This window comes from Myotis nattereri (assembly GCF_964212035.1).
Source record: "Myotis nattereri genome assembly, chromosome: 1".
NCBI lineage: Eukaryota > Metazoa > Chordata > Mammalia > Chiroptera > Vespertilionidae > Myotis > Myotis nattereri.
Window position 1 is genome coordinate 208,269,913 of NC_138075.1, and position 20,663 is coordinate 208,290,575.

The window sequence follows — 20,663 nt, forward strand, 5'->3', positions numbered from 1 at the left end:
CTAGTTGATCTGGTTGTGAGCACCGTCAGAAACATGATCTGCCCGAGTTTTCGGCCAGGCTCTTACTAGCTCTTAACCGTGTGACCTTGGGCAAATGATTTATCCTCCTGAACGTCAGTTTCCTGTTCTCTAAAATAATAGTACCCACCTCACAGTTGCGACCATCTGAAACCGTTGGGGTTATGACCTAAACCCTGAGGCATCTAAGCAAATATATTAAATGTTTATGCAGTAAACTCAGTGGAATAGAGGTTGTAAATAGCCTCACATTACATCAGGATAGGCTTTGCTAACAATGGGTTTGTCAGATTTGGTTTGTTACCGGTCCAAAGACCATATATGCCCAACACTTTGAAAATGCCAAAACTGAAAATGTCAGAGCCTGGAGGAGAAAAGGTTTATTGATAGAGAAGGTGCCAAATTGAGAAGATGGGCACCTTAGTGGTTCCTCTAATCCACCTTAAGGAAGCACAGAGTTCAGGCTTCTTTTATGCCAAGGGAAGGGAAAATGGGAGGGGATGATTTAATAAAAACTCTGAATCCCTAAGCAGAATTTCTTTAATGCTTAACATGTTTACAGCAGGAGCCATTAGCCTGAAGGCCATGGGAAAACACAAGCCCACACACGAAGGAGTCAGAGAGACTGAGCACTCCACTTTATTACAGTTTTATTAGGAAGTGAGTTTATTCTTAGATAGTTTTGGATCTTTTCTTGTGGACGTGGGCGGGTGGGCTTATGTTTTTCTCTCCAGTAGCATCAACCCAGAATGAATGGGGCTGTAGACAGTGGGGGAAATTTTGGACTTTTGAGAACCACAGAGGACATCAGTACTAGCTCATAGTTGTTCAGCTGACCCAGTGGTCGGCAAACTCATTAGTCAACAGAGCCAAATATCAACAGTACAACGATTGAAATTTCTTTTGAGAGCCAAATTTTTTAAACTTAAACTGTATAGGTAGGTACATTGTTATTAACTTAATTAGGGTACTCCTAAGCTGGCCTTTGCTAAAAACATCCTCACTCTGATTGAGGTACGTTCTCTGAGGTCGACCCCTTCCAACTCTCCCATTCACACTCGTCTTGTATACTTGTTTCGTCTATCTCCTTTCCGAAAACCGACTTCTGCGCATGGGCCATGAAGTTTCAATCGCACAGTACGTGTTCTCCTGCACGTGGTATTTTGTGGAAGAGCCACACTCAAGGGGCCAAAGAGTCCCATGTGGCTCGAGCTAACCAAATCAAGGCCCAGAGAGGTAAAGTAACTTGTTCATGGAGGTAGCAGGTGGCAAAGCTGGATAAGGAAAAATCCATTTAGAGAAATGCATATCTCATGATGTTAGTCAGTAATCTAGACCAAAAATAGATTGCTCTTGGGTACTGTGATTTGAATGTTTGCTAAAGAAAAAAAGTGGGAGGAAAAAGTGTGTGTGTTTAAAAGTTCTTTTCCAACTAAGCTTGGTGTGGGTTATCAATTTACTAACCAAGCCCCTTTCCCATCACAGAGTTGCTGGGTCACTCTGCTGGGAAACTCTAGCTTCTGGGAATGCAACCCCTTTCCTGATAAAAGGGAAAGAATAGCTATCAGAACCATCAAAATGCTCTTGACCTTGATTGGAACAGAGCTGCTTGGGAGAAGTCACAAGGTCTCCTTATCTGGAGTCTCTGGTTATTACCATCGTCTTCCCCATTATTTTAGTAACCCTCAGGTGATGCCCACTGGCTTTGAGGAATGCCATTTCTGCACCATTCATCTCAGCACTTGTGAGCACTCTTGTTACTGGTCCAAAGTCCATGTGCCCAGTGCTTCAAAAGGTCAGTACTCAAAACATTAGTAGTTGGAGTAAGAAAAGGTTTATTGATTGAGAAGGCTCCTAATTGAGAAGGTGGGGGCTTTAAGAGGTTCCTCAAATCTATCTTTGGGAGTGCAGAATTCAGGCTTCTTTTATGTGAAGGGAAAGGAGAATGAGAGGGGCAAGAGGTGGTTGAGGACCACAGACATGTAGGTACCAGTGGATCCAAGGAAGAGTGAGCAATCTCTAAATCTGTTCGTTTTCGGTCCATTGACCCCTGTTGATCTGAGTCTGGTCTTGAGGCTCCTGCAAATGTTTGATAAACAATCATTATTTTGTACTTTTCCCCTACCTCTTCAGGAGTGGTACCTTCTGGCAAGGGGCTAGATATATTTCCAAAAGCTCGAGCCTCAAGCAGAATTCCTCTAATGTTAGCATAGCTCTAGCAGGAGCCATTTGCCTGAAGGCCACAGGAAAAATGCAGACTAGAATTACTGATAAGACAGAATCAGAGAGACTAAGTGTTTTTCACCTGTTATACTGCCACGCATGTCAAACTCGTGGCCGGAGGGTCCCATGCCTCATTTATTTAAACGAGGCATGCAGCCTGCTGGCCTCAAGTTTGACATGCTTGCAGTGCCATTGGAGTCCGTTGTAAACACAAGTATTACTTGGAAACAAGCTAGAAAATGGCTTTTGATTTTGGGGGTATGACTTTTAGCCATTCCTTATACTTTTTCCTCAGTTCCTTGCAGTCTTCAGTCTTTTTTGTTTCACATCTTCTTTTCTGACCTTCTTCATGGGATCTTGGCAAAACATGCGATGCATACATAGTGACTCAGAATACACTAAAGCTAGTGTAGGTGATTAAATAAGCCTGTCTGGTCCAAGGAAAACCCCATGGATTTTGATAAATGCTGTCTTTGTTGGACATTTTTTTCCTTGTAATGTTGTGGAAGGGAATCACATGCAGAGGCTACTGGAGATGAGGTGTGGGGCTTCTTTTTGGAGAGGCTGAGGGGACCCAGGTGAGCTGTGGATTGGGAGTTGGAAGGGAGGTCAGAGATGGCGGACAAAGAGTAAAGTTTTGCAGTTCATCTCATAAACTGCTTTGAGTCTGGTGCTGGGCATTTTCAGAACATACTCTACTTCTTACTATTCTAACTGGAACCCATTGTTTTGAAGTTTGGGGATCATTTAAGCTGTGAAGGGAAAGGAGAATATGAGAGCAAATGAGTATTCAATATTTTAACAGGAAAGTAGCTAAATGTTGAAATATTATTGGAAAAAAATAATTGAAATATACCTTAAACAGACATTTGTGGTTGGATGGTGCTCTGTTAGGAGCCCTGTTTTACATATTGTTAAACAAAAACCCTCCTGGCTGAAAGTTATTCTGAAAGAAAGGGTTTATTGAGCCAGAAAAACGACCAGGTCCTGGGGCATACAGCACCAGCAGCTGGGCTGGATGGAGAAGACAGACATGTCCACCGTCTTGGGGTTGCCGGGCGTCTTTTGGGGAAGAAAGATGCAGGTTGTTTCGAAAGATTGGGGGTGAGAGGTAGGTGGGAGAAGGTGAAGCAGAGAAAGTTCTGGGATAGGTGACTAAGTCCCTAAGGAAGAAGTAGTTGATGCTTCTGCACTGGTTGTGGGCAACATCTGGAAAGTTCAGGCCTAAGCAAGAGCATCTGGTGGTTTGTGTGTTTTAGATAAGAGCTGAAATAGCTGCCTGAAGGTTGATTCAAAGGTGCAACATACATTCAGGAATGTGACCAGTCTTTTGTTGGCTTAAGCCTATGGCTCTGTTAATTGATTAACTTCCCTTGACTTCCTCCCCCCTCCTGCTATAGTGTAATTTAGGACATCTCAGAATTTTTTCTCTTGCCACTGTGCAGACACGTAGGCTTTGAGAAGGAAGAAGAAGCAGGGTACCGGCAGGCAGGACCCAGACTGCCTGGTGTGAATCCAGGCACTGCTACTGAGTGTGTCCTTGGGAAGCTTGCTCTACCTTTCTGTGCCTCCTATTTTGTCTGTAACGTGGGTATCATACCACTAACAGTGTCATAGGTTTATGGTGGAGATTCAGTGCTTTGCATAGTGCTGGCTCATGAATGCTCCATACATGTGGTAGCTGTTGTTAGTAGTAACAAGAGTAATAAACTCTCTGCACCAAACTTCCCTCCCTTCTGGAACCTTCCCACCCCAAACTGTTCCTTTCCTTACTCTGGCTCAGCCTACTTTGTCTGAGCCTGACCGCTTAATCCTTTATTGTCTTGGGCTTTGCAATTCCCATGGCTCTCCCTGCATGGGTCAGCCCAATTGGAGACTTGGGGTGCACAGTTCAGCTGTGCCCCAGTGCCTTTGGAGTTTTTTTCACGGGCCTCTCCCATTTCTTCAACTCTCTGGGTAGCCTCACTGAACCCACAAGCCCTCTTCTGCCCTGACTGCTCTAGTTCTCAACAGATGCCATCTCTTATTATATGTTAAGAGAAAATAGAGGGTATTGGGCACCTGCTCCCTCAACTTCCTTATGCCCACTACACTGGACTCTAACTCATCACCCTGCTTCTGGAACAAGTGTCTTTTTCCCTAGTCAAGTGTTTAATCCGTCTCCTTCACGCGGAAATCATCCCTTCTGGCTTCTTCTAGGTTATCACTCCCTATTCCCTCTCACTCTCCCATGGTCTTTCTGCATGTCAATACCTGGGTTCAGCCGCTTAGAAACAACCACCACAACAAAGCTCCAAATCAAAATGCCTTCCCCTCCTCTACCCCTTTCGCTCATACTTGGCACCTAGAAAGAGTGAACCGAGTCCCATCTGTATTTGTCAGCCCAGCGAGTTCCGCCTTACCTTAAGTCTATTGAAAACCTGCTCCCTCCCAGGCCACATGGGTCTCCCCTGCATTGTTTTTCCTTCCTACTTTATTTTTAAAATGTATTTATTCATTTTATGTATGTATGTATTTATTTATGTTAGGATTTTAAGGTTTATTTCAGGAAATGATAGACAAACAGGGAGTAAAATACAGCAAGGAGAAACTTAAAAAAAAAATTCCAAGTTGCTGCCTAAATTAGAAACTAAAGGTTTCCCACATGTTCTTAGAAATATCTGTGTGGCCTCATTTGCCTTAGTTTTACATTCTCTGTCTATAAAGATACTTCTTAGGTTCTTTTTCTTTTCGTTGTGGTAAGAACATTAACATGAGATTTACCCTCTTCATAGATGTTGAAGCGCACACACCGTGTTGTTAACTATAGACAATGTTGACAGCAGATCTCTGGAACGTGCTCATCTTGCATATCTGACACTTTATACCCACAGGAACAAAAACTTCCCACTTCCCCTCTCCCCCATATCTGGCAACCAGTGTTATATCCTCTGCTTCTAAAAGTTTAGCTATTTTAGTATCTTGTGTAAGCAGAATCAGGCTGTCTGTGTCCTTCTGTGACTGGTGTACTTCACTCAGCATAATGTCCTCCAGGTTCATCCTGTTGTCACCTGTGACAGGACTTCTTTCTTTTTTAAGGCTGACTAGGATTCGATTGTGTGTGTGCACCCCATTTTCTTTAACCATTTATTAACTGATGGGCATTTAGGTTGTTTCCGTAGCGTGGCTATTGCACATAATGTTGCAATAAAGTGCAGATACCTCTTCAAGATCCTGTTTTCAGTTCTTTCGGATAAATACCCAGACACGGGACTGTTAGATCATATGGTAATTCTATTTTTAATTTGTGAGGAACCTCCATACTTCTTCCATAGCACCTACACCATTTTACATTTCCCTCTTATTTTAGTTCTCTCTTGCAGCATTTTACCTAGCCGACTTCTCATTCCTTCGAGAAACTCCTTCCTTTGTGTCCTAGGGTGGCCCCTGGCTTCTCTTCCTCTGCTTCCTCATGGAGTAGATCTAATTGCTTAATAGATATTTCCATCTCAATGTCCCCCTGTTTGCCTCTATCTGTACATGCTCAAAACCAAGCTCGTGATCCTGTCCTCTCCATGCCAAGTATATTAGTTTGCTAGAGCTGTAACAAAGTACCACAAAGTGGGTGGCTTAAAATAGAGAAATGTATTGTCTCAGTTCTGGAGGCTAGAAATCCAAGATCAAGGTTGGCAGAGTTGTTTCCTTCTGAGGGCTGTGAGGAGGGATCAGTTTCATGCTTCTGATGGTTTGCTGGCAATCTTTAGCTTGTAGAAGCATCACCCCAATGTCTGCCTTTTTTTTTCACATGATGATTTTTCTATGTGAATGTCTGTCTACACATTTCTCCAGTCATGTGGAATTAGGGTCCACTGTAATGACCAAAGATGCTTGAGTTTGGGACTTCAACCTATGAATTAGGAAGGTGGCAAGATTCAATCCATAACACCAAGCAAACTTTTTTTCAGATATTTCTAATGTCAGTGAATTAAACCAATGTCCACCATGTTGCTCAAGCAAAAATGTGGGCATCATTTGTGTCATGTCACTTGCTTGTATATTAACTAGGTTTCAGAGCTCACAAAAATTGGAGGCAAAATTTTGGAATAGGAACTATAGCATCCAATAAGTTTACAGAGAGGCCTGTGACTCCCAACTGGCTGACAACCTCTGCTCTATATCTTTTTTTTTTTTTAAAGCATTGACTACCTTGGTACAAAAGTAATATGTATGTACAAATTTTGGAAAATTACAGAAAAGCATACAAATAAAATTTTAAATTATCCTATTATCCACTTACCCAGAATCATTTCTTTGTATGTTTTATGCCTTTATGCATTTTTTTTTTTTTTTTTTTTTTTACTCTTTGGGTCATACTGTATGTAAGATTTTGAATCTAACTTATAAAATTCAACATTGGATCATAAGTGTTTTCTCATATCTTCATAAATAGTTTCAAATGATGCATTTTATTATATCAAATGGTAGACTATGATTGACTTAGGTATTTTCTTACTATCCCATTGTCAAACATGCAGATGCTGCCAATTTTTGACTTTTATAAAATAACTAGAGGCCTAGTTCATGAAATTTGTGCACGGGTGGGGTCCCTAGGCCTGGCTGGCGATCAGGACCAATCAGGGCCTTCCTTCCTGGTGGCTGGTGGCTGCCAGCTGCCAGCTGCCAGCTGGGGCCTGTCGACCAGGGGAGAGACTGCAGGAGGTTGGCTGTGGGAGTGCACTGACCACTAGAGGGCAGCTCCTGCGTTGAGCATCTGCCCCCTGGTGTTCAGTGCGCATCATAGCGACTGGCCGTTCTGGTTGTTTTGGCATTCGGGTCGCTTAGGCTTTTATATATATAGATGCTGCAACAACCTTTGCTATTAATTTGGACTCAAATAATTTGTTCATAATTCAGATGCGCTTCAGCTGGCAGTGAAGGAGGAAGGTGGACACAGTGTCTTTAAGCAAATTATTAGTGTAAATTGAAGGAAAGCTAAACTTATCTATGTTAACAAATGATTTAGGCATTATCTGTGAATAGTTACTTATGATTTATAATTTATTCTTCATTGAATTGCTAAGGTAGATCACAGTAGAATCTCCAGTCAACATTTTGCTTTTTAGTGATTCTTGATAGTCTATGATGAGCTGTCAAATGGAACTTTTGGAATGATGGAAATATTCTCTTTACCTGATCCATCCAATATGGTAGCCATTAGCCACATGTGACTATTGAACACTTGAAATGTGGTAAGGGCAACCAAGCAACTAAATTTTTAATTTTATCTAATTTTAATTGTCTTAAATTTAAATAGCTATTTGTGGCTGGTGGTAACTATATTGGATAGTGCTGTTCCTGTCAAGACAATGACTAAACACTTCTATAGTGTTTTATCTTTTCTGAGACACTTTTACATGCTTTACTTATTAATATATTTAATCCTCACAATGACTCCATGAGGTAATCTTCCAGTTACTAGTGCTGTAGAACTAATTATCCCCAAGCTTAGTGATTTAAGACAATAGCAACCATTTATTTTGCTTAGAAATCTAGAGTTTGGGCAGAGTTCATCAGAAACAGCTCATCTTTGCTCCACAGAGCAGCAACTGGGGCTATAGGATCTACTTCTAAGATGACTCAGTTACATGATTGGTAAATTGCTGACTATTACTGGTTTCTCTCCTCAGGGCAGCTTGGGCTTCCTAACAGCATGGTGGCTGGGTTCCAAAAGCAAGTGTCCCAAGAGACAGGACTTGGAAGCTGACAAAGGATCACTTCCAACATACTCTATTGGGTAGGCAAAGCACAGAGTATGTTGGGGCCGAGTTTTGAAATCATCATAGAAAGGTACAGTCATTTCGACTCAATTTTTCAGTTAAGGAAACTGAGTGCAGTATCTAAAATAACTTGCCCAACGTAACAAGCCTAGTAAGTGGCCAAGCTGTTATTTATTCCAGGCAGTCTTGACTTTGTAACCTTAGTGCCTATATTGCATCGCTCTGTAATTCAAGTTTCACTCATTTAGATCTATGTCTTCTCCAGTTTTTCATGGTAGAATAATTATCAGATTGTGACTGATACATGTTCATAAGTCACAAACACTGTAAATATGTAGTATTTGCAAGGGTTTGCTAGATGTCAAATTAATGATAAAGACACAGTTTCAACCACCTCATTCAGAAGGTGCTGTTTGGCTCCAATTTTCAACTCCTCTGCTTCCATCCCTGTCTCCTACTGCTCCCCAAAGAGAATGTATCACCTCCAGACTGGAACAGTATGACTCTGAGTAACACCCTCAGTCTTAGCCTGCTGCCTGCTTCACCCACGCCTCGTGTATGGAATGTGTTAGTAAAAAGGAATCAATAAGTAAAACTTATGTAGAATTATAAAAGGAGTTAAAGGAATGTTTCTGTTTTTTTCTGAACTTAAGGCTTGAGGCCAAACCCTCATGTAGGTGATATATTTGCGTATATGTAGTGTGTGTGTTCATTCATTCATTCATTCATTATTGTGATTCTTGGAAGAAAAATCAATAAAAAACAGGTTGAAATATACAGGTTAAAAAATATACAGGTTACCTGAAATTCTAGAGGTTGCCTATAATGAATGTAGCTTTTTACTAACTTAAGAAACCAGCAATTTCTTTTCATGTTCAAGTTCAGAGATAATGGATATTTCCATGTGAAAAGAGAGGTGGCTTTGTTCTTTGCCCCCTGGTTTGCAAATTAGGCTCCTGTTTGGTACTGTTTGCTGCAGTGATGAAATGTATCTGTCCCGGTGTAATCATTACAACACAGGTTCTTTTTTCACCAAAATACTCTTGAGAGCGCTTGAAATTAAATGTATACAGCTTTCTGATTTCTGGGTATCTTACGCAATATGTATGGATCTTTTTGATGTAGAAAACCTCACTTTATCACTTTCTATTCTGAGTATTCCAAATGGTGAGGCTTCATTTCTGTCAAAGCCCACGTATTTTTTTAGTCCTCATCCTACCTGAACCCCTTTCTTTGATAATTCTCTTGCATTTTGTGTTTGAAAACTGGTACTTTGCTGGTTTTCTATACAGTTTGTTCTTTCTCTGTTATTTTAATTGGCCATTTCTTAGGTTACTTACTTTCCTATGAGGAGCTTAACTGACACCCTGCTGGCCTGCCCAGACATCCGGCTGCCCCGATGTGAGTCCAATATGTTTTGACACATCTAAAAGCATATTTCTCCTTTTTTCCCCCCAAAAGATGTTCCCTTCCCAGCTGCCCTATTTTTGAAGTCATAAAATAGGTACGCACTGTCATGTTTTTCTTCTGAAAATGGCATGTCTTCCATGGCATTCTCCGAATCTGCCATGACCTGCCCATGAGTTGACTTGTTTGATGGCTGTTTCCGGTGCTACCCTGCAAGCTCCAAGGTGGCACTGGCTAAGCCACATTGTTTATCACTTTCTCTATCCGGCTCCCAGCAGGGAGCTTGTCACGTAAAGGGCATCCGTAAATGACCTCATGCGTTCATTTGGATCAGTGAATGAATAAACAAGTGCTTATGTTTTCATTTTTATGCTTGCACCCCTGGGCCAACATCTTAATGCCATCCTGGGTTTTCTCCCTTTTCATACTGTACATCTGTCAGTTTGCTAAATCCTAGGAAGCTCCTTGAGACAAGGTTCTTTGTTCTGCTTGCCCAGTGATATGGCACAGGTGCCCTGAATGGTGGCATGTGGTGAGCATTTCCTATGTTGCAGAAGTGGTTCTAAATGTCTCACATGTATTAATTTACTTCATCTTCGTAACAAGCGTAGAAGGGTGGGTAGGTACTATTAGTATGCCCATTTCACAGTGGAGCCAAAGCATCGTTTTTGTCATCGATCAGCGTCACACAGCTGCAAAGAGATGGAGCCTGAACGTGAACCCATGTCTCCTGAGTCTGAGCCAGTAATACACCCAGTGCTTATGTGTGTGCTCTGTGCTGGGCACTGTGCTCACTGGGCTTTTATTCCACGCTGTGTAGGTGCTCTTAGAGGTGAAGAAGCAGAGGATGGCTTGGAGAGGTTTTAAAAACATTATCCAGGGTGGGACCCAGTTCATGAGTAGCAGGAACAGGATGGGGCCCTCACCTGTGTGCCTGAACAGCCAGACCCACTAGTGTCTGGATAGCCATGGCTTTGGGCACAGACTCGGATTTAATGTGAACATTCCCCAAGTCGTGGGGTTCTCCTTGCTCCCTGCAGACGTCTAACGCAGCCATGCGGGTTTCTTCCTACAGACAGTGGCGGCAGCCACACGCTGCACTCCAAAACAGAGACGACCCCGTCGCCCACTGACAGTGCTGGGAGTGGACACCCAGAATATATCGCGTATGTGCTTGTCCCGGTGTTCTTCATCATGGGGCTCTTTGGCGTCCTCATCTGCCACCTGCTTAAGAAGAAAGGCTATCGTTGTACTACAGAAGCTGAGCAAGATGCGGAGGAGGAAAAGGTTGAAAAGATAGGTGAGTGCTGTGGATTCTTTTTATGGGAGTGTGGACGATTTTTAAGTAAGAAAATAGTCATACACACACACACACACACACACACACATATTCCATCCCTGTGAGGCAAGATGATGCATGCTAACCGAAGGTGGTATAGTAAGCGTCAGTGTAGATGACACCATAATAACACCTACCATTTTAAACTTGGCTTTCATTTATTAAATACTTACCAGGTAATTACGCTTACTTGCCTTGTGGTCTTGGGCAAGTTACATATGCTTTGAATCTCTGCTATGTATAATTTAACTTAAATTAATTTAATTAAAATTTTAATTCATTTATATGAGTATAGTAATCTCTACCTCAAAGGATTATTGTGAAACTTAGAAGATGATGGGATGTGGGACACAGATGGCCACTCTGTAAATATTAACTCTCTCTACTATTATTGAATTAGATTCTAATTTAAATGATGGGAAAGTCAGTGGATCTCACCATTTGGGGGGTATTACTTTGACTAGGGGAGCTCTGTGTTAAATCTAGGAGATTGGAGTTTATGATGTTTAAATTAGTGATTGTATGAATAGTGCAGTATAAGAAGGGCAAACTAGTGTCTTAGCATTAACTTTAGGGCAGCTCACCTTTTCCTCTTAACGAGGAGTTGTTGGGTGGTATTTAGAAACACCTAAGAGGTGAAATTCTGTTTTCTCCATGGATGTTCTTTCTAACCATCCGTTAGGGATGCTTCCTAACTTGAGTCTTGGGGAGTCTAGATAACTCTCCATGTCTCTTTCAGCTTCTCAAAGGGCAGTTTTTGCAGAAGGTGACATTTGCAGTAAGTAGGTCACCCTTCAAGCCAGCCCAAGGGTGGAGTGGGGGGAAGCTTCCTCATTCCTTGCCAGCTTGCCGGCCTGTTGGTTTTTCCCACCCCCACTGACCTTTGAGGCAGAGAAAGAACTCGGCTGCAGGATGAGTCATGAGCAAGCTTATGAGCAAATCAGAGCTGGGTGTTTGTCAACAGACAGCGGAGCCTCCCACCTTCTCCTTTCTAGACACTCTGCAGGTGGGCTTAGCAGTCAGCATTTGCACTGGCCCACCAGACACGCATCCTCACGGAGGAGCATCCTCATGGAGGAAGTGTCTGTGCTGGAGAAGGCCCTTCTCCAGGTTCATGCTCTGTGAACTGCCATGGAGTGTGTCAGCCCTCCTCTTCCTTGTTTATTGAAACAAATTATACAGACCAGTTTCAGAGTAGAGGTTTGATTTTTTTTCCCAAAGACTATCACCTATACAAGTCTCTCAGAGTAAACTGATTTTGTGGGCAAATAACTATGGCCAAAATTAAGATCATCTGGAAGTGTATTTAAAAGAAAGGAGAGTCTTATAAACATGGATGAATATTACATTACCCAATTAAAAAAAAACAAATTAAAACCCTGCAGTTCCACTGCAATTAAAATAATCCAAGAATAATTTTTTTCCTTTCAATTAACTTTTTTCCATTTCCCCTAAGGGTTTAACACACTGTTGAGAGAGAAATAATAGTGGTATGGACTGATATCAACGCATGAAGTGATTGTCTTGGAAAGTGGGTGGGTGTTTGGACTTGAGACGAGACTGATGGACCACTGCGATGCTCTTCACGTCCAGTGGAAGCAGGGAGTCGCTGCGTGCTCTGCCTCAGGCAGTCGGGGCTGAAAGAGGGGAGCCTGGGTGCTCAGCACCCTGGGTGATCGGCTGAGCTTCTGAAGACTGTTCAGTGAGGTCTCGGCTCCAAGAGGGAATGTCCTATCTACTCAGTTCAGGTGACCAATTGTAACATCGTTCCCTTCCCTTTCTCTTTCAGAGTTGAATGACAGTATGAATGAAAATAGTGACACTGTGGGGCGAATTGTCCACTACATCATGAAGAATGAAGGTATGTTTTAGTGTTCCGCAGCAATTCAGTATTCCCATGTTTTATTAAGAACCTGCTCGGAAGAGTCAGGATTTGTATGGCCTCTCCTGTCGATTTTCTGAAGTTATTGGCAGCACCTTTTACCGAAGCTCAGCTTCCAGCGTTGTCCAACCATGAACAGTTCAAATAAATGAGCTTTCTAAGAACCAGTTGGCCTAAGGGCTGCAGAGTCAGGCCTGGAGGTGGCGGCTTACCTTCACATCCTGGCTTCGTCTCTCAGTTCTGGGGAGAATTACCTCATTTCCCCTCTGTAATAACAACACTTACCTGGTAGCATTGTTGTGACACACCGCACATTAAGTACATAGTATAATAAGCACTCAAATATTATCTACTCCTTTCTTGTGCTTTATGTGAAATACACATAACGTGAAATTTACCATTATATCCACGTTAAAGTGCCTAATTCATTGGCATTAGGTACATTCACGGTGTTGTACAACCATCACCAGTCTCTAGTTCTAGAACTTCTTCACCCCAGACTGAAGCTCTGTGCCCATTAAGCAGTTACCCCCCCCCCCCCAAGCTTTATCCCCTTCCCCTACCACCTGCTGGCCACCGCTACTCTGATTTCTGTCTCTGTGCATTTGTCTGTTCTGTGATCATTCTTAAATGTGCAAACTTTTAAAATGTTTAACCTTTATGGATTTAAGCATTTCCCGCCTCTGAAATGTATTCTAAACCACCATCTTCTTTCATGGCGGGTTAATTTAATCATGATCAGATACAATAGGGTCATCACCATAGGATGATTCTGTGCCCTCGGCAACTTTTGAGGTTTGAGCATCTCCTTGCCCACATACCCAATGGTTGCAGATCCTCATACTTTAGATTTTTACGAGGATTGAAAATAAAACGTTCTCTGTGGGCACTGTCTTTGCCCATCAGTGCTGACTCACATGGTGTGCATTGATGCAGCTTAGCCATTTGTCCGGAAGGTGAAATGCCTCTGTATGGCCCAGTAAATGCCTGCTCTTCTGCCCCAGCCTTTCCCTGGAGAACCTCAACCTGCACCTCTTCTCTATCAAGAGCTGCTGCCCGGCCCAGGCAGTTGGTCACTGTTTTTGACTTAGAGAAACAGCCATTCCCTAGGATTCAGGATAATTTTCATTGTTCTTTACAGTGTGTGCTTCATGTATTTGGTATAGATCTAGGTGCTTTATGTGTATAATTTCATTTAATCCTCAAAATATCTCTAAAGTTAGCTTTATATCCATTTTATAGATGAAGATGTGAAGGCTCCAGGTAGTTGAGTTCACGTGGTTCATGAGCAGCCTAGTCCTACCTGGGTCTCTCTCAAGTGTAGCTTTCAGTTTCTGTAAAACCAGACTTAGTATAATGGCCTTTAAAAGAAGAACAAAAAAGACCAGAACGCTTGGATTTTGAGCTGTCTTCCAGAGATCTTCCTTCAGGGAACAGTATTTGGCGATGCTGTTCTTAACACTCAATGGTGCATATTTCCTTCACATAGAAAAGTGGTTTGTAATTTGCACAAGAAATACACAAACATGTTCTCGGCATAGAAGCTTCAGCCGTCTCAGAAGTGCCAGTGAGGTGTGGACAGCCCCTTCATTGCTCCCGTGCCTGTGGCTTTGGGGAGCTTGGAGGCCTCTGGGCTTCTGAGAGCGGAAGCAGCTCCTAAATTTGTGAGTACTGGACGAAGTACTGAATTGATTGAAGTCGGTCACCTGTGGAAACTTCGCCAGGGGCTGAAGTTCGTATGTATGACTTCATAGTGCGCCCTGAATGTTGGCTGCATGCCAGGCCTGTTCTAAGGGCTTTTCAGGGACTAGTAACTCTGTGATTCAGGTACTTTCTTGCTATTTTACAGGTGAGAGACCGAGGCCCCTAGTGCTGAACTAACTTGCTGGGAAGTGGCAGAGCTGGGCTTGGAACTCTAGCATCTGACTCCAGAGTCTATACTTAACCACTCGCAGTTACTGCCTCCTTTGTGGTTTACATAGGGATGGTAAACTTCTTTCTTTGAAAGGGTTAAAGTGTACAGCTGGGGTAGTTTGTAAAACTCTAGAAACATTAAAGCATTGAATTCTCAGAACTACCTGATGAGGTAGGCCCGTTTTGCAGATGAGGTAGCTGAGACTCAGAGGGTAAGAAACTTGCCCACGGGCCGCAACCAGTGTGGCAGGATGGTGCCTGCAGGGAGCCCTTCTTCTGATTACAGCAGCAGGAGCATCTGGGCCCCTGGAGCAGGCATTCTGTGTCATTTCCTTACCTCCCACACTCAAGGGCAAATTGGTCTGTTCTTTTGGTTTTTAATTATGTCCTGTCCTTTTGGAGAATAGCCTTTTTGTTTCAGCTGCGGTAATTCCCAGTAGGTATGTCAGGGTAATACCCAAGGCTCTGTTTTCTGTCTGATTCTTTTTTTTTTTATTAATATGTCTTTATTGATTTTTTTTTTTTTTTCAGAGAGAGAGGAAGGGGTAGGGATAGAGAGATGGAAACATAGAACATCATCAGTCGGCTGCCTCTTGCACACCCCCTGCTGGGGATCAAGCCCGAAACCCGGGCATGTGCCCTGACGTGGAATCGAACCACAGTGACCTCTTGGTTCCTGGGTCGACACTCAACCGCTGAGCCACACGGGCCAGACTCTGTCTGATTCTTTACCCTGCTCCCCTGTCAGTGCCTTCACCTGTCTGTCTGTGATGTGGCCAGTGACCGTGAGAATGGGTGGGGACTCTGGCCCTTTGTGTAGCGCTGGTCCTCCTTGGCTGCAAGGAGACATCTGATCTCCCAGGACGTCCCTTTCCTGCCGTGGCCCCTCCAGCTTCCAGCCTGTTCCCAAACCACAGCCGGGTGGTTACTGACATACTCTGGTCTCTTACCAGTTATAAGCCAGCTTTTCCAGTTTGCCTTTGAGATTTAAATCCTCTATAGAACAAATTTATTTTTATTTTCCTTTGTCTCTGTCATTAAAAGACTCTGAACTTAACTATCAGTTTAGACCTCTCTGTTGGTGTTAGGTTTATAATTCTTTTTCATTGTAAGCACACCATAGCATAATCTTTAACATTGGGGAAAAAAAGGAGTAAAATTAAATGCGATTCATCCAGTACCATTTCCCACATTTATTTAGGTTTACTTTGCCTATATTTACGTATTTTAAACCATTTGTAATCATGATGTATGATGAGTCTTCCTCTTTGCATTTCTAATTTGGCTAACGGGGTAGTATTTCCCCTGTGCTCATGGTGACAGGCTTGTTTATGGCTTAAACATATCATGGCTTGAATGTTGCAAATCAGGTTACTCTAGATAAGGATCTCTGAAGGATGCATTTCTCAGCTGACCTGAGCACTGATTATTTTCCTCCTAATCTCAAGTCCTGGATTAGCTAGAGTGTTACCTTTAAGTTTTCTTTCAAGTGAGGCTGAATTGAGGAGTGTTTGCGAGGTCATTGGGGTGTTTTTCATTATGGAATTTGCAAAGTACCTGCCACTCCATAGCTGAGCTCCTCTTGCAGGCCCTTTCATGGTCTGATAGAATAACAATGAAGAGTATTGTGATTATTCTCCATGTGTCCCTGACCATTCACAGGAGGCAGAGGGATTTCTTTGTGAAATTCTTACCACAATTTATACTATGGCTAAAAGGATTCCTTTACAAACTCTTGTACGTCTCTGAAACTTGCTGTAATGGTTATGCAAACATCCTGTCAACTATTGAACTATATTAATCATTGGGGTAGAGACCTGGATGAGTGGGAAGACCATCAGGTGAAAGAGTCAGGTAGACCAGTTTGTGTCCAGCCTGTCGCTGTGCCCGTGTGACTCTGGCCAGCCAGTGACAGGCTTTAGGCCTCAGTCTCTGTATTTGTAAAATGGGGTGATGATTCTGTCTATTGTTAGGGTTGTCGGGAGAGTCAAACATGGTGAGGTCTGTAAAGCTTTTGGCCAGGGACTGGCACATACCAGGTTCTCTCATTTGGCTGATGGCAATAGTAGTTCTTACTTGGGAAATTTGCCTTGATTGTAAGGAAAAAGCTGAAGAGAGTAGTGGTGGGAGAGGAAATGACCTCCCTTCTTCCCTCCCTCCCTCCCTCCTTCCTTCCTTCCTTTCTCCTCACCTGAGGATGACATTTTCTCTCTCTCTCTCTCTCTCTCTCTCTCTCTCTCTCTCTCTCCCTCCCTCCCTCCCTCCCTCCCTCCCTCCCTCCTTTCCATTTTCTCTGAAAAGCAATGGAAAAAAAATTAACATTAGGAGTGTAATCTAACTTAGTCCATGCTAGGTAAGTTGTATGTGTGACCAACACAAAGTTTTAAGCGACCTGGACTGTGTGGTTAAGGATGCAGAGGCAAGCCAAACGACCCACCTGGAAAATTATATTACGCGTGGGATTTTATGTGGGATGCACTTGAAACGACATGGCAGGGTTGAGAGGTTATTATTTGGGCACCTAGAAGTCATTAGCACACAGGGCTCCTAAGACATACATGTTCTTACATATTCAGCACAGTGAGCTGGATGCGGTGGAGCATGTCTGCGCTCCCTTTGGTTTGAGAGGAGGAGGCAGTGTCTTCTTGTCACACGGGGTGATGGGTAGGGAACAGCTCTCCGTTGGAGCTGCTTCCTCTGTCGATTCTCCATCACTCATCCTCTATTCCCTCCTGGGGAAAGGCATTGGCAGGTGGTACCCTGTCCTGGAGTTCCCTCCCTTCTCCGGGCCCCAGGGCCTTATCTGTGAACTGAATGAGCTCAGTCAGGAGTTATTCCAACAGCTTTTCTGATGTGATAATTCTGTGATTACTCCTCTTTCTCGTGCTGTCCTAATTCTTTACATTTATTCCCCCTTAGCAAATGCGGATGTGTTAAAGGCCATGGTAGCAGATAACAGCATCGGTGATCCTGAGAGGTGAGTGCTCCTCCCCAGCTATGGGCATTTTCTTCAGTGTATGCCAGAGCAGGTTTCCCAGCTTCGGCACTGGTGACATTGGGCCAGATAGTTATTTGCTGTGAGGAAGGTCCTGTGCTTTGGGGTGTTTGACAACATTCCTGGCCTCCGCTCACTGGATGCCAGTGTCCCCCTCCCTCCAGAATGTCTGGGCACATTGTCTGTGTCCCCTGGAGGCAGAGGCACCCAGTGAGAACTGCTGTGGTAGAGAATGGTGATGGGGAAAGTGGCAGCCTTGGGGTGGGGGTGGGGGCCTGGCTAGGGTCTCACCTCTAGGATTTACTAAGCATCTTCTTGAGGAAGTTACCTGACTGCTCCGAGGTCAAGTTCCATCTCCTATAAGATGGAGATGACCACTGCACCCACTTCATTGGGTTATTATAAGGAATACGAAAGACTTCCATGACTCCTCCCTAATTAATTACAGGACTGTATTTCTGTATAATTTCTATATAACTTGTCATTCTCCAATCAGGAGCATTTATCGAGCCTGCTGTGTGCTGGGTACTGTGCTGGAACTGGGCGTTCAGATCTTTGCCATGGAGGACTCGGTGTAGTGGGGGATGGAGATGTGTGAGCCCCCATGGTGGGTGCTGTGGAAGTAAGGGCCCGGGGTGCCAGGGGCACTGTGGGGCCTGCCAGAGGCCAGGGAAGGTTCAAAGAAGTGCCATCTGAGTCAGGCATGCAACAAGCAGAGAGAAGAGGAAGGGGCTGCGTGTAGAAAGTCCAGGAGAAAAGGCCCTGGGGCACGAACGTGTGAGATGCATCTGGAAAGGTCCAGTCTGGGGTGGCCAGAGAACGTGCTGCGGACAGTAGTGAGAAGGGCCAGGAGGCAAGTTGGGACTGAGTGATGTGGCGAGGAGTTTGGACCTTCCTGCTTACCCTGGGGGTGGTGCATCCAGCATGTTTTACTTTTTGCTATATATATATATTTAAAGCATATGTATATATATGCATCAATATATATAATTGATTTTTAGAGGGGGGAGAGAGAATGAGAGAGAGAGAGAGAGAGAGAGAGAGAGAGAGAGAGAAAACACATCAATGTGAGATTGAAACATCCATTGGCTTCCACCTGCACGCCCCCTACCTGGGGATCAAGGCCACAACCCGGGCATGTGCCCTGACGGGGAATCTTACCAATAACCTTTTGGTGCATGGGGGTAATACCCAACCAACTGAGCCACACTGGCAGGGCACATCCAGCATATTTTAAATATTTAATACATGCTTGTCAAACTGGCCATGTTAGCTTTGCACTTTTACGAGGTAACTGGGTGCAGGAAGGTCAGCTTAGAAAGTTCTGGTGGTGTCGTTCCCAGAGACATGAGCTGTGATTTTTCCCGAGTTCCAGCCCTGAGCACAGACGCCTGGTGTTAGGACCCAGTTAGTGCATGGGATCTTTGCCTCTGGTATCTGTGGGCATCACATGGTGCCTTCACTGGGCTTTATACACAGCGGGCACTTGATAAATGTTTGTGAATGGATGTTGTTCAACTTTTGAATTCAGCCTTCTACTATGTGGTGTTACTTTAACATTGTTTTGCCCCAGAAAGCTGCTGCTGCGTAGTTGTTGTTTTTGTTTGTTTGTTTACCATATAAAGAGCATCCCTGAAGAGCACCAGGAAGCTATTGGCGTCTGTGATATTTGTGGCCTTTTCAACCCAGGGCCACACTTCTAAATGTGCAAGCTGGCTGTTTCAGCAGCATAAAGGCTGGTGTGTGCAGTCGCAGACTTCCAGGTGCCTTGGGGCTCTGACACAGCCTTAGGTGTCAGGCTCTGCTGTGACGGATCGCCCCACCTGTATCTACTTCCACCAGGTCAGAGGGCTGGTTCCCTGTCAGGCTTGCCTGTCCTGTTTTAATTCCTCCTTTTTGAGTGGACCAGAGCCCTGCCATGTGCCTTTTGAAAGGAGCAAATCCCTGGCCTGCATACTTCTGTTTGTTTGTTTGTTTTTCAGAGGGGAAGGGAGAGGGAGATAGAAACATCAATGATGAGAGAGAATCATTGATTGCAACCCAGGCACGTGCCCTTGACTGGAATTGAACCCGGGACCCTTCAGTCTACAGGCCTACGCTCTATCCACTGAGCCAAATCAGCTAGGCAATACCTCTGCTTTTTGATATTTTGGGTGATCTCCCTCCCTCCCTTCAGATCTCCCTGTTTCTGAAGCACCATGGGATGATTAAGATCATGGTTTCTAGAATTAGACTTCCTAGATTTGGACCTCAAATCCATCACTTACAGCTGTGTGACCTTGGGTAATTTATTAAGCTTTCCTGAGTCTCAAAAATTTTTAATGAGGAAATTGATACCTACTTCATAAGGTCTGTAAAGATGAGTTAAATGAATATATATCAAATGCCTAGGTTATATGTAGGCTATTTTTATTACTGTTATCGACTCCAGCATTTCTTTGGGGCATCACTTTTGATATCTCGACCTAAAAGCTTTCTTTTTCTTCTCCCGAGGATTCTAATTTTTTTCTTAGAGAGAGGGTAAGGGAGGGAGAAAAAGAGAGAAACATCGATGTGAGAGAAAAATCAATTGCCTCTCTCCTGTGTGTCCCAACCAGGGACTGGACCCACAACCTAGTTATATGTCCCAACTGGGAACTGAACCTGCGACCCTTCGGTGTATGGAATGATGCTCCAATCAACTAAACCAACTAAACCACACTAGCCAGGGATAAAAGTTTCTTTTTTCTTTTTTTTTTTAAAATATATTTTATTGATTTTTTACAGAGAGGAAGGGAGAGAGATAGAGAGTTAGAAACATCAATGAGAGAGAAACATCGATCAGCTGCCTCCTGCACACTCCCTACTGGGTATATGCCCGCAACCAACGTACATACCCTTGACCGGAATCGAACCTGGGACCCTTTAGTTCGCAGGCCGACGCTCTATCCACTGAGTCAAACCGGTCGGGCAAAAGTTTCTTTTTTTGATAAAATAGTCAATTGGGTCAAATATTCTGTCTTAAGTCATTAGGTAATTTGGTTGGAATTTAAGTTTATCAATCCTCCAGGGCATCTCATTGCTTAGAAATCTAGTCAGGCACTTTGCTCTGTGTGAGAAATTGGTATGATCACATGAGAATGGAGATCA

At 43.6% G+C, this 20,663-nt stretch overlaps 1 protein-coding gene across 4 annotated transcripts in view; it reads left to right on the forward strand.

Annotated features, from left to right (window-relative positions):
- Positions 1-20,663, forward strand: part of RELL1 (RELT like 1) — a 74,276-nt gene that overhangs the window by 31,951 nt on the left and 21,662 nt on the right. For all 4 annotated transcript variants that reach the window (XM_081097698.1, XM_081097700.1, XM_081097699.1 and 1 more), the window contains exons 2-4: positions 10,480-10,704; positions 12,533-12,604; positions 17,459-17,516. In XM_081097698.1, the coding sequence (XP_080953824.1) occupies positions 10,480-10,704; positions 12,533-12,604; positions 17,459-17,516 (355 nt within the window). The remainder of the gene's footprint in view (positions 1-10,479; positions 10,705-12,532; positions 12,605-17,458; positions 17,517-20,663) is intronic.